The 12,013-nt window shown below is 40.1% G+C and overlaps 2 protein-coding genes across 2 annotated transcripts in view; both read right to left on the minus strand.

The window, feature by feature from the left end:
- Positions 1 to 4,614, minus strand: part of znf598 (zinc finger protein 598) — a 7,885-nt gene extending 3,271 nt beyond the window's left edge. The window contains 9 exon segments of the mRNA XM_032536519.1: positions 58 to 135; positions 575 to 668; positions 905 to 1,122; positions 1,277 to 1,289; positions 1,292 to 1,321; positions 1,324 to 1,486; positions 2,133 to 2,262; positions 2,718 to 2,830; positions 4,229 to 4,614. Of these exon segments, the coding sequence (XP_032392410.1) occupies positions 58 to 135; positions 575 to 668; positions 905 to 1,122; positions 1,277 to 1,289; positions 1,292 to 1,321; positions 1,324 to 1,486; positions 2,133 to 2,262; positions 2,718 to 2,830; positions 4,229 to 4,402 (1,013 nt within the window). The 5' untranslated portion in view covers positions 4,403 to 4,614.
- A 2,019-nt stretch (positions 4,615 to 6,633) lies between these two features.
- Positions 6,634 to 11,155, minus strand: slc25a17 (solute carrier family 25 member 17). The gene is made up of 9 exons (XM_032536502.1): positions 10,910 to 11,155; positions 10,456 to 10,516; positions 10,313 to 10,379; positions 9,969 to 10,120; positions 9,723 to 9,839; positions 9,394 to 9,542; positions 8,899 to 8,994; positions 8,591 to 8,676; positions 6,634 to 6,976 (listed from the first exon to the last, which is right to left on the minus strand). Exons 1-9 carry the CDS (start codon positions 10,964 to 10,966, stop codon positions 6,823 to 6,825), a joined length of 939 nt encoding a protein of 312 aa, XP_032392393.1. The 5' UTR covers positions 10,967 to 11,155; the 3' UTR covers positions 6,634 to 6,822.
- Between the last annotated feature and the right edge of the window lie 858 nt (positions 11,156 to 12,013).

Below are 12,013 nucleotides of genomic sequence, written 5' to 3' on the forward strand. Positions count from 1 at the left end.
TGGATTGCTCCTCTCTCCAGCATCGGTCCTCTCTCCAGCATCGGTCCTCTCTCCAGCATCGGTCCTCTCTCCTCCTGTCTATGCTTTGCCATGGAAGCCCTCATAGCAGCTGCCACCTCCCTGTCCTCTTCATCTCTGCACAGAAACACATTCAAATTCAAAACTCAAAAGCAAACCAATACATGACAAAATGACTGAGAACGGATTAGAATTTGACTGCAACAGCTACTAGACTTCTGTTTTCATATTGTTCAATCATACTGTTGAATTTGCACTTGGCAATTGAAAATACAGAACAAGGTTGTGGCACTCAGTTGTGACACCGTCGTGCAGCCATTTATCAAATATTTTCCATGTTCACTCTTCAATAATGGCACTGGATTCCCGGCAGTCCATTTGTCAGGCTCATGATAGCATTCACATATTTATCGATTATGCAAATGTTCTCTTTGCTGTTGGTGCACAGATAAAAAGGAATCTACCCCACAACATGTGAAGTGGCAGGTCTGATGCTTACTTGCGATACAGTCGGAAATCTCCATCCAATCACACAGCAATGATAATCTAGAGTTACCGGCAGTATCTCCAGCTCTTCTGTCCCCCATGAGGCCTTCCTCTTCCTCCTCTAGCGTGACGCATCTCCTCATAGTCCTCACCTGTCACCATACCTACACACACACACACACCCACCCACCCACCACACACACCCACCCACACACCACCCACACACACACACACCCACCCACACACACACACACACCCCACACCCACAACACACACCACACACACACACACACACACACACACACACACACACTTTATTCACAGTCGCTGCGTTCAAACTACAGTTCTATCAACATAAGTCTCTCACGGACACAAACACCGAGCAATAACAGTTCACAACCTTCATTTCTCCTCTGTTGTCTCGGGGCGTAGTTAAACTGCAGATCGATGTGGCGGTTCTGTCGAGCCTCTGCTCGGTTCTTGCTGTGTGCTGCAGCCTTGTGGGCCTTGTAGTCAATCTCAGAGCGGAATGCATGGGTGAACTGTTCTGTGGCACAGCGGCCCTCCTCACACAGATAGTGACTCTCTCTGAAGTGCTCGCTCAGGTACGGGTAATCACTGTTGATAGCAGGGGTTAAAAAATTAAATTTAAACAACTGCCTTGACCTATAGAGCAACCCCTATAGTGACCAAATGGGGGTTCTGTGTGTGTGTGTGTGTGTGTGTGTGTGTGTGTGTGTGTGTGTGTGTGTAAACCTAAGCTATTACACACCTGTAGTATTCGGGGAACCATCTGCATCACAGAAATGGCAGAAGTATGATCCCTGCGTAAGTGTTTAAGCAGCTCATCGTTATCAAGGTAACGGTCATCGCAGAACTTGCAGAGTGGATGTCCTCTGTGGCTGGTGTCGTCTGGGTCTCCATGTAATCTGTGACGTGCCAGTTCCTTACGGTTGTACCATTTACGCTCGTGGGAGAAAATCTGGTGGGAGAGGAAAAGTTTAAAGAACAAATCTAGACATAACATGTCATCCAAAATAGTTTTGGGCTGTTTCTTTTCATAAAATGGGACAAAACTATATCTTTCCATCTATAAATACAGTGCAGATCACACTGAAAATAGAATTATAGATAGTTACAAAACAACTGATGCTGGGAACAATTAGATGAATTATATTTACTCATAATTCTGAAATGTCCATATGAAAACCAACTTTTCCTGTCGTGGTGTTGTTAATCTGATGCCAAACACTTTAAGTTGTACTTAGTGTGCTTTTTAAATTTTGGCAGAAATGAATTATATTATTCGTCATACAAACAATAGATCAACCTATATAGTGCATCCATTCTGATCAATATGTTAACACTGTAAGGACTGCTTGAGCTAGGGCAGTTTATCTTTTTTGGGGGGCTAATCAGGCCTTTAATTTCAAAGGACAGATGAAGACATGAAAGGGGAAAGAGCAAGAGGGGGAATGACATGCAGCAAAGGGCCACAGGTAAACCTCTACATATGGGCGCCTGCTCTACCAACTGAGCTAACCCAGGGCTGTATTTCTGAGGTATTATGACTCCGACCAAAGACTGACAAGCCCCCACCTGTATCAGCTGGTTGGATATGAGTATACCTTGAGATGCTTTGTGCAGAGCTTGCAACAGAAGAGCTCATGCTGCTTCCTCATGTGCTGCTCAAGCTCCTCAAACTTGGAGAAGACCTTCGGCTCTGAACAGCGAAGGCACTCTGGCAACAGCAGATGCCTGATAAAAACAATCTAAATTCAGTGTTGACTTAAAGTGCAGACACACAATCACACACTACAGTCATGATTAAAACCAAACAAAATGAGCTCCTTGCAACAAAGAAACTACTTTGGAAAAAGTTAAATTGTCAGTGAAAACATTCTGAAAAATCAAACTCAGCCATTAAAGAAATCAAGGCTAACAATAAAGAATGAATGTAACACACTGTTAATTTTTGACCATACATTTACAATCTTGTGTTAATTATTTTACACTGACAGTTTCTATTCAGCGACCATGGTTTTTGGTTTCAATTCTATATCAGAGTACCAGAGACGCAGGCAAATGTTACCAGCATTTGACTGGTGGTTGAGTCACCACTGATTGTAGTTGCTGGCACTGTCAACTTAAAATGAACCCACAGTCTATGGATAACACAATCATAAATAATAGAGAAAAGAGCAGAGCAGTACCTATACTGGGCAAAGATCTTCTCATCACAAAAATAGATATCATGCTTCTTCTCACAGGGGAACTGCTGGTAGGGCAGAGACGAGAAGGCCTCCAGTTTTTTCACAAACACCACCTGAGAAAATCATGACAGTTGGAACATAAAAAAAAAAAACTTCATCTCATGCCGCACACACACTTTGTGGGAAAGTGGAGGTATAGTAGGGCCGTTGAAAAAAAGTGTATTCTCGCTGGGTACCCCCAATAAATTCCTGATCTGATTCAGTTACAATACATGTACATATTTTGCCTGGTTAAAAAAAGGATTCTCAGAAAACATATGCTGTAAATCATAGAAGCAAGGAGCAACATATTTAGAAGAATTTAATTGGAGAATCAACTATTTAAACCCCGCCCTACTACGAGGCAGGTTTTACGATATTACTTTTAAGAGTTTGAGAAGACTGAAAATGCTGCTCCTATTATAAATATCATATGCAGTGCATCCTATGGTATTATGGGAATACAGTCACCTTATGAATCTCAGCCAGTACAGCAGGTGTTTGTGTGTACATACATACATACATGCATACATACATACATACATACATACATACATATATATATATATACGCACACACACACACACACACACACACACACACACACACACACACACACACACACACACACACACACAAAAAGAAGGCCCTTTTGACACTGCCAGAGTTGACAGATTGCCTGACATTTGAGCTAGTTACCCGTTTCTGAGAGGAACGTGTGACCAGCAGACAGACACTAGACAACCAGCAACTAAAGGCACCGCCAGCTAAACTATTTACCATACACAAGCTGGTTTGTTTGAGATGTGAACATGTTCTACTGGCTAACTGCATTGACAGTTCACTGAATTACAACTTCATTGTCACATTAAGTGGGCTAAACAGGATACTTCCGGGTACACTAGCACAGTGATTTTCCAAACATTTTCACGCCAAGGACCCCTAAACTGACAAAAGTTAGACAATGGACCCTTATTTGATAAGAGTTGGGTTTAGATGTTGTATTACAGATAGTGTAAGAAACCCAAGACCAAAAGTTGTCGTACATTATGTCATTGTGTTACTTATGGATATGATTAACGCTATAGTGAAAATAATTTATTTCTTTTTTTACTGGGGACCCCCTGGAACCCCCCCAAATGACCCCACTTTGGGGACCCCTGGACTAGCACACTGTCAACGTTTAACTAGCTAACTCTAACCAGCCAACCTACATTGGACTTGCTAATGTTAGCTAACCTCAGCTAAGCTAATGATAGCGAAAAAAAAGCAAATTAGTCCTAACAGTTGGTAGACACCGCTGGTCGTTATTTATTATTTACCAGCAATGCTTTTAGTTCATTATGAATCCACCTAAGATGGTATCATACAAATTCTAATTATTGTTGCTACAATAAAACTACCAGAATGATGCGGCCTAGGTAGCACCACCAGGCGCTATCCCCGAGGCACAGTAGAGGAGAAATGCGTACCTTGTCGAGCTCCTCCCGGCAGACGGCGCAGTACTTCTGGTCGCACAGCACCCTCATTTTGGTGGAGCAGCGGTAACAAACTGGGTGGTCGCATTTTCCCAAGGCGAAGATATTAACTTCTTGGCAGCATAGCACGCAGTGCTTTTCTGTTTCTTTAGTGGTTGTTGAAGTCATGGTGGTGAAAAGGCACAGTTTAACTTTAGTACTATTTGTTATTAGGGTGAGCTTCAGCCGTCTGGGCGTTTATGTAATTGTGAAGTCTGAGCTACTGCCGCGTCACGTCAGATGCTGGACCTCCGATCTGTATAGTATGAGGATGAACGATCCACCTTCCGGTATCGTGCTGCTTAGAGCTATCGCACGTTTGGTCATTTGCGTAGGCAATCACTACTGGTCCACGTGTGTCCCACGGTGTATGCTAGAACCATAGACTAGTCTGACCCTGACCCAGACCTGATGCTGTCTGGTATTGGGAAATATTAACATGTGCCTTTGTCCTAGAAAATAAATATACAGTGGTATAGTTCTGGATTTTAATGTGTTTTTCAAATGTTTACAGAACATGTGATGCACTATAGTATTTAATTAAAATATATATAGTTATATTAATATTAACTAACCACTTTAACATTGTTACTGTCTTGGACTTTGAAAAGCATAATTGAAATTAAGACTTGGTGTTTTAATCTCGGCTTTTAATGAAATTCATTCCTGTTTGTGTATTTTTGCATCATCAACACATGAGAGCAAGACAGAGACCCAAGTGTGCTGAAAGGCTCATACATTTGCAAAACTGAAAAATAATTTTATTTTTGCTTTATTTCACTTGGTTTAACCTTTTTTTTTATGTGAACATTTTCTTTCCGATGAATCTTGCTTGCTCATGATAGTTTTCTTATTTTACGGTTTCAAAGTGGCCTTCATTGTCATTTTAACAAACAGATTAAATAATTTTTGTCACCTAATTTCATATCATACCAGGTTTTTATTTTTTTCATTCATTTGACTACTGCATTTAAAACATGGCCTCAGTAACAATTAGCAGGTATTATCAATAAAATGTAGTCAAGTATTTTTAGTGAAAACTATTACGTTTGTGGTTTCACAAATGCTGCCACGGGACCTTTTTTTGTTCTTTCTGGCATCAATACATGCCATAAATGTAAAGATATTAAGATCTTAAATCTCTTGAATCAATTTCCATTGATTTGTAAGTGTTTAGAAAAGTGCTGGTTAGTTTTTTATTGAAGTTGTGCATTCAATTTTGTTAGTTTCCTCCTTGTTTTCTCATTGTTTCTCTAATTAAAGTAGCATACTGTAAGAAATTTGCTGGGTTAACTCTATATAAATCTGCCGGTGTCCTTGTGTTCTGGGTATTCATGTTTTCATTTTATCTTCAGTCAAATGATTCCAAACCATAAGTCCCTCGATAATCTGTGTTTGCATTTTTAATTCTCTCCCTGAAGGAAAAAACTCAACAGGTCAACAGAGAACATAAATAAAAATGAAGAATCACAAAATTATCGTCAGCCTCGAAAATGCTGGCTCCTACAATTCCTGTAATGCAACTCAATGGCATTTTTCATTAGTATTCCCTCATTTTTCCAACTCCCTGCCCCCAGTTTATGTTAAGGTTTTCTGTCAGATAATGGAAATCCTAGGACAAGCAGAGGGACAAATTACTTTTTAGACGTGTTGATGAACAGATAATAAAGACAAAAGGAATAAAAATGAAATCTCTATTTAAATTAAATCTAAATTCTCTCTGTCTCTCCAGACTATGTTAAACTGGTCAAAGGCTCTTCAGGAGCTGCAGCTTTGATTTGGTTTAATCTTTTCTAATGACACTCACTTTACTACCAGGAATGACTCCCTTATTTCTGCTCAGAGCCCAGTGATGTCATGTTGGCTATAGGAGCCATTCCCGGTGCTGGTACATGGAAGATGAAACTTAAGGAGGTGATGCAGCAACTTAGTCCTGTCTCTCACAGCCGTTCTGAGGCAGAACCCAGGCAGACTGTCTGTTCTAACCTCGACCAACTGTCGAGGAAGGAGCCCAGGGACCAGAGATGGAGAGTCATCTCACATGCAGATGGACTTCTCAGCTGCAGCTCAAAAGGTTTTAACCCTTGTGTTTTCTTCCCGTCAACCATGAAAAAAAACACATTTTTTCAACATTATTATCGCTTTTTCCAACTTTTTTTGTCACTTTTTCATTGTTGTGGGGGCTTTCTTTATGTTTTTGGTGTTTTTTTTCCAAAGTTTTTTGATATTTTTAATCTTGACATTTTCAGCCCTTATTTTGACGGCCCAAAAGATTTTACTGAAATTGGCTCAAATTTGACCCAAGGACAACATGACGGTTAAAGACAAACAAAATCAGTAGAATTAGAGGGAGAGGTCTGCTTAAAGTGTGTAATGTTTTATTGGTAGGGTATTTGTAGGATACGGTCACCATTGAAGATTCACTGTTTTTAAGAAAGCAACAGTATTTTCCCAGAAGATAAAGTCCCCATCATGGGGTCTGTAAGCAGTGATCACTACAGTCAGTCAGTGCTTTCTATGTGGACAAACATCCATGGTTGTGACGCTAGCTATCGTTTCTTGTAGTGGTTGCTGCTGAGCCCCATGATTCTGAAGGTGCAGCTGGCAATCTTCTCATAGAGAAGGAACATGAGTGCAGCAGTCAGCACAGTCTGCAGCAGCTTGGCCTCCAGGCCTTTAAAAAGACCCAACATGCCATACTTCCTATAGAAGGAAACCAGGATTAAAACAGAAAGAAACCTTTTAATTATGAACAAGTGAGAGTAGAAGTCTTACTAACATTTATTCATGCAGAAGGTGTTTTGCATATATCATTCTGCATACACAAAAGCCAGAAAAAGAGCTGCATTATTATGGAGATAATTATGAATTGAATAGTTCAAAAGACAATTGTTAAAGTTTAACTACCGTTTTTTTGTTCTTCAACCTGGACCCTATTTTCCTTTGTTTTGTGTCGAAGTGACTGATGGGAACAACAATTTTTGACATTGGTCCAGTATTAAGCAAGATCGCTGCAGTCGGCAGCGGCAAAATTACTTTTTATTTACATGGATTCTGGTGGATGTAGCTAAGGCAATTTTGAGGATGCTTTTATGGTAAAAAAAAAAGGACCTCTTTAAAGCATAACTCTCACCAAGATGCAACCGATGGTGTTTTTGTGAATGTACCAGAGTCAAACTTACGTTTAAACACATAATTAGGACGCATACGGCACTTTTAAGATTTTAGGCATTTTTTTTTTTCAGTCAAATGGCATTTTGAATGGGAGAGCTGGGGCACTACTATGATAGCGTAAAAATCGCTATTCTTAAAACACTAAGAAGGCTTGACGCAACATTAAACATTGCTTAAAGTATCACCAGGGTCTCTACACATGAACTTAAGCATTGAGAACATTGTGTACACAGTTTACAAAAAAAGAGAGGTTTTTGGCGAGAGTTACGCTTTAACAGAAAGGGAGACCTCATTAGAAATCCTTTCCATAATGTTGTCAGACAATTAGAAAATAATGTGAGCCTGTCAGTGGCCAAACGAGTATGTTTGTGAAGCTCGACAATTGCCCTATTAAACTTACATTGTAGCTTGTTTAGCTGCTGCAGATTGCAGCGAACTTCCTGAATACTGGACCAATTTCAAAGATTGTTGTTCCCATCAGTCACTTAGACACAAAAACATAGGCAAATAGGTTTGAATGGGTTGAAAAAAGGTAGGTACCCTTTAAGACTTCAGCAAGCAAATGACTGTCCAGTTATTTGCAAGTGATTCGGAGACCATGTGTTCAGGCATTGCTTACAAATTTGCCATGTTTTTTGTGGTAACAACATAAGTATACAATACTAATGCTGCGTTTCAGACACAGTTTTGTAGCGTTACAGGCAAAGTCATCAAAAACCCTTCTAGCTAGCGGCTACCTATCGTTGACGTTAGCTAACGTCATCTATTAGATGCAATCTTATAGATAGCATTTTATAATGAATTCCTGGTAATTTAACTGTCACAAGTGCTCCAAGTCAAATGTATGCTTCATCTTTGCACTATGCACTGCATCTAAATAAAAGGAACTTAAATTGAGCCTTGAGAGTGGACAAAATCAAAACTGCAACCTTAACATGTAATATGCCACATGCCTTAGGTGTGGGGGTTCTAGATTCAATTCCCATTGCAATACATCAACCATTGTGTCCCTGAGCAAGACACTTAACCCCTAGGGATGCATACTCTGATTGAGATATATATATATATATATATTTTAAAAAAAACAACTATAAGTTGCTTGGCAAATGAAATGTAATGTAATTTACGTGCGTCAATACCCACCTCACTCTGTTGACCAATAGACACTTGATAGTCCTTAGACTGGACAGTAGTTTTGACTCGGTCGTTGACTCGTTGAACTGACCAAACTGTAGTGATTTAAAAACAAAAGCAAACATATGCACTCTTAACGCTCCAATGTGTAGAATTTGTATGTGTGATTATTGCTTTATCAACTATTCTGATGGATTTATATGTAGAAAAATGAAAGAGGAGGGTTTTAATTATACATTTACATCAACCAGGCATCCCATTTTGCATGTGTAAACAAAACCCCCAGGCTTTAGAGATACTGTACACACAAAACCTACCCTGAGAATCGACTGTATAGTCTGCAGTGGGTAGGTGACAGTGGTGGCAACCGCTTTGGCAACAGCGCCGATGATGAAGACTTCAACAGATGACAGCTTGGGGGGGAACGAAGAAAACTTGTTACATTTTAAAGTGCAAGTGCTGCAGCCACTAGGCACATCTTCAGTGAAAAAAAAAAAGAAGTGGCAATGGAAATAATGTATTATAAAAACAACAAAAACGTAAAATCTCTTGTAAAAATGATGCGATGAAACATTTTCATTTTCCTTCTCAGATTGTCCAACTTTGTTCCTCATATATCTCATCTTTCCAAAATACAGCTCTGATTTCAGCACTGATCTTTCTCCTAATTGTTCCTCATCTCTCTCTCTCTCTCTCTCTCTCTCTCTCTCTCTCTCTCTCTCTCTCTCTCTCTCTCTCTCTCTCTCTCTCTCTCTCTCTCTCTCTCTCTCTCTCTCTCTCTCTCTCTCTCTCTCTCTCTGCTCCCCACTCACCTCCCTGGGAACTCCTCTCCTCAGCTGCCTCTTCAGGGCTTCGTAAATCATGAACTGGATGGCGGGGTTCAGCACCAGCAGCAGGGACGTTAAGGTCCCGTTCCACAGTGCACCAACACCCTCTCCACGGATGATCTGTGCAAATGCATCTGCAAAAAAACAATCAACCATTAATAAAAACAATAAAAATAAATAGAGAAAGAAAGAGAGGTCTTACCCAAAAAGCATCCAGGTATGGCACTAAATGTTACATACCGTATGTATAGCTAAATAGTGAATGAGAGTATCCAATAACAACATTTAAGCATTATCAGTCATTAACCATTTACCCAGAATGCCAGAGTAGTTGGTGGGCCGAATGTCTGCATTGCGAAACTTGGAACCCTGAAGCTTCAGCCTGGTGTTGACGACCCACAAAGGAGTGGTCAGCAGTACATTAACAACACCTTGACACAAGAAGGCAGAGGAAAATAATGTCATTAAAAAATGGATGTGGACTCAAATCTGGAATTGGAGGGACTTTCCTGTCCTGAGTCACTAAAACAAGGCTTTTATGACAAACATGACCACCTTACCTGCAGCAATGCCTATGACTAAGTCAGTGCTTGGAGACGACTGCTTTCCCTTCAGCCAGCTAGCCTTGAGGCCGTGGAAGCAGTAGAAGTAGACAAAGTTGGAGCAGCACAGGCTGCAAATGACCGGGAACCAGCCTCTGTATGGAGCTTGTCTGCAGAGCAAGCACAGGAACATGTCCTACTCTTGCTTTTTTTTTTTTTTTACCTTTTCACAAGTCAGCTGGAAATGTGAGAAATGCTTGTGCTGTGTGTTCATATATTTTTACATATCTGAACTGAGCTAGAATCAAGAATTTACTGGTGAGCAACTACATCAAATCTGGTCTAATAACATTTTTACTCACAGTCCTTCCTCTTTGACAATTTCTGCCAGAATGGCAGGAGTTGATCGGGCCTTCCTATTTTCATCCACTGAACACAAACAAAAGACAACTAGTTTTGAGTAACTACATTACATTAATGACTATATTAACTGGCAGGTTCTTACCTTGTAGCCTCAGTCTGGCAGTATCAAGAGGGAAGAATACTGTCATGGCAGTCACACTTCCCTAAAACAGGCTACAATCAGTTTTCAGGGAAGAGACCTACAGTATGCCATGCACTGCATTTTTGTTCAATATGGAAGAAATCTTACACCAAACTCCATTGAGAAATCTAATAATTTAAAGTATGTATAACAAAAAACACGCACTAACATCGAATGTATTGTCTTTTCTGAATCATATAACACTATTCAATTTGTTAAATGTATTGCTGCCGAATGGAAATGTTAGTCGAAACAATTCTAGATGTAGATCTAAAACACCAGGACACGTTACACTCAATGGAGTTTTTTGTGGAAGATTTAAAGCGTACTTTATAGATATAGTTACAGCCATTGCCATTACACAATCACTTACATTAATACATAGTGAAAGTAACGTACGTTAAAGCTAACTCACCACTGCTCCTGATACAGCATGAACCAAACTCTCATACGAGAAAACCGACAAGCTCATTTTGAACGAGGTTATGCTTTCAACCTTTTGCAAAATAAACACTAATAAAATAAAGAGCACTTTTTTGAACTTCGTTTTGTAAAATAAAACAGCTGTTTTGCCTTCATTCTACTGCTAACTTCGCTTCCCAGTTCCCTGTGGCTGACCTGCAGACGTTTTTCTACAGCGCACCGGGCATTTTGGGTAATGTAGTTCTCCCTGCTCCATTGGTTAAGTTAAAATATCTTTTATAGTTAGATAGATAGATAGATAGATAGATAGATAGATAGATAGATAGATAGATAGATAGATAGATAGATAGATAGATAGATAGATAGATAGATATTTATTGATCCCAAAAAAATGGGAAATTATGGTGTTACAGCAGCAAACATATATACTAGGATACAATATACATAATGTACATGAAATAATAATAATAGGAATAAAAATATAAGAAAAAATATTTGAATATATACAGGATGGGAAAACAAAATGTGCAACTGCTTAAATAGTATGTTAAAATGTAAATAAAACCACTTGTGCAGTTTGCCCTTAGTGCAGCATTGTGGAGTATCAGGGTCTTATCTAGCACCCAGTAATGACGTGTTAAAGAGTTTTATTGCCTGTGGTAGGAATGATTTTCTGTAGCGGTCCGTGCGACATCTAAGCTGTCAGAGCCTCTTAGAGAAGTTGCTCCTCTGTTGGACCAGTGTGGGGTAGAGAGGGTGGTCAGGGTTATTAATGATAGACAGCAGTTTGTTCAGAGACCTCCTCTCCACCACAGCTTCAAATGTGTCCTGTCTGCAGCCGATCACGGAGCCAGCCTTCCTGATCAGTTTGTTTGTGTGGCTGGCTCCGATGCTGCTGCCCCAGCAGAGGGCGGAGGAGAACAGGGCCACAACAGACTGGTAGAAGATCTCCAACATCCTGCTGCACACGTTGAAGGATCTCAGCTTCCTCTGGAAATAGAGTCTGCTCATCCCCTTCTTGTAAACAGCAGTGCTGTTGATCTTCCAGTTCAGCCTGTTGTTGATGTAGATACCCAGGTATCTGTACTCCTCCACC

Source organism: Etheostoma spectabile, chromosome 15, assembly GCF_008692095.1.
Source record: "Etheostoma spectabile isolate EspeVRDwgs_2016 chromosome 15, UIUC_Espe_1.0, whole genome shotgun sequence".
Classification (NCBI taxonomy): Eukaryota; Metazoa; Chordata; class Actinopteri; order Perciformes; family Percidae; genus Etheostoma; species Etheostoma spectabile.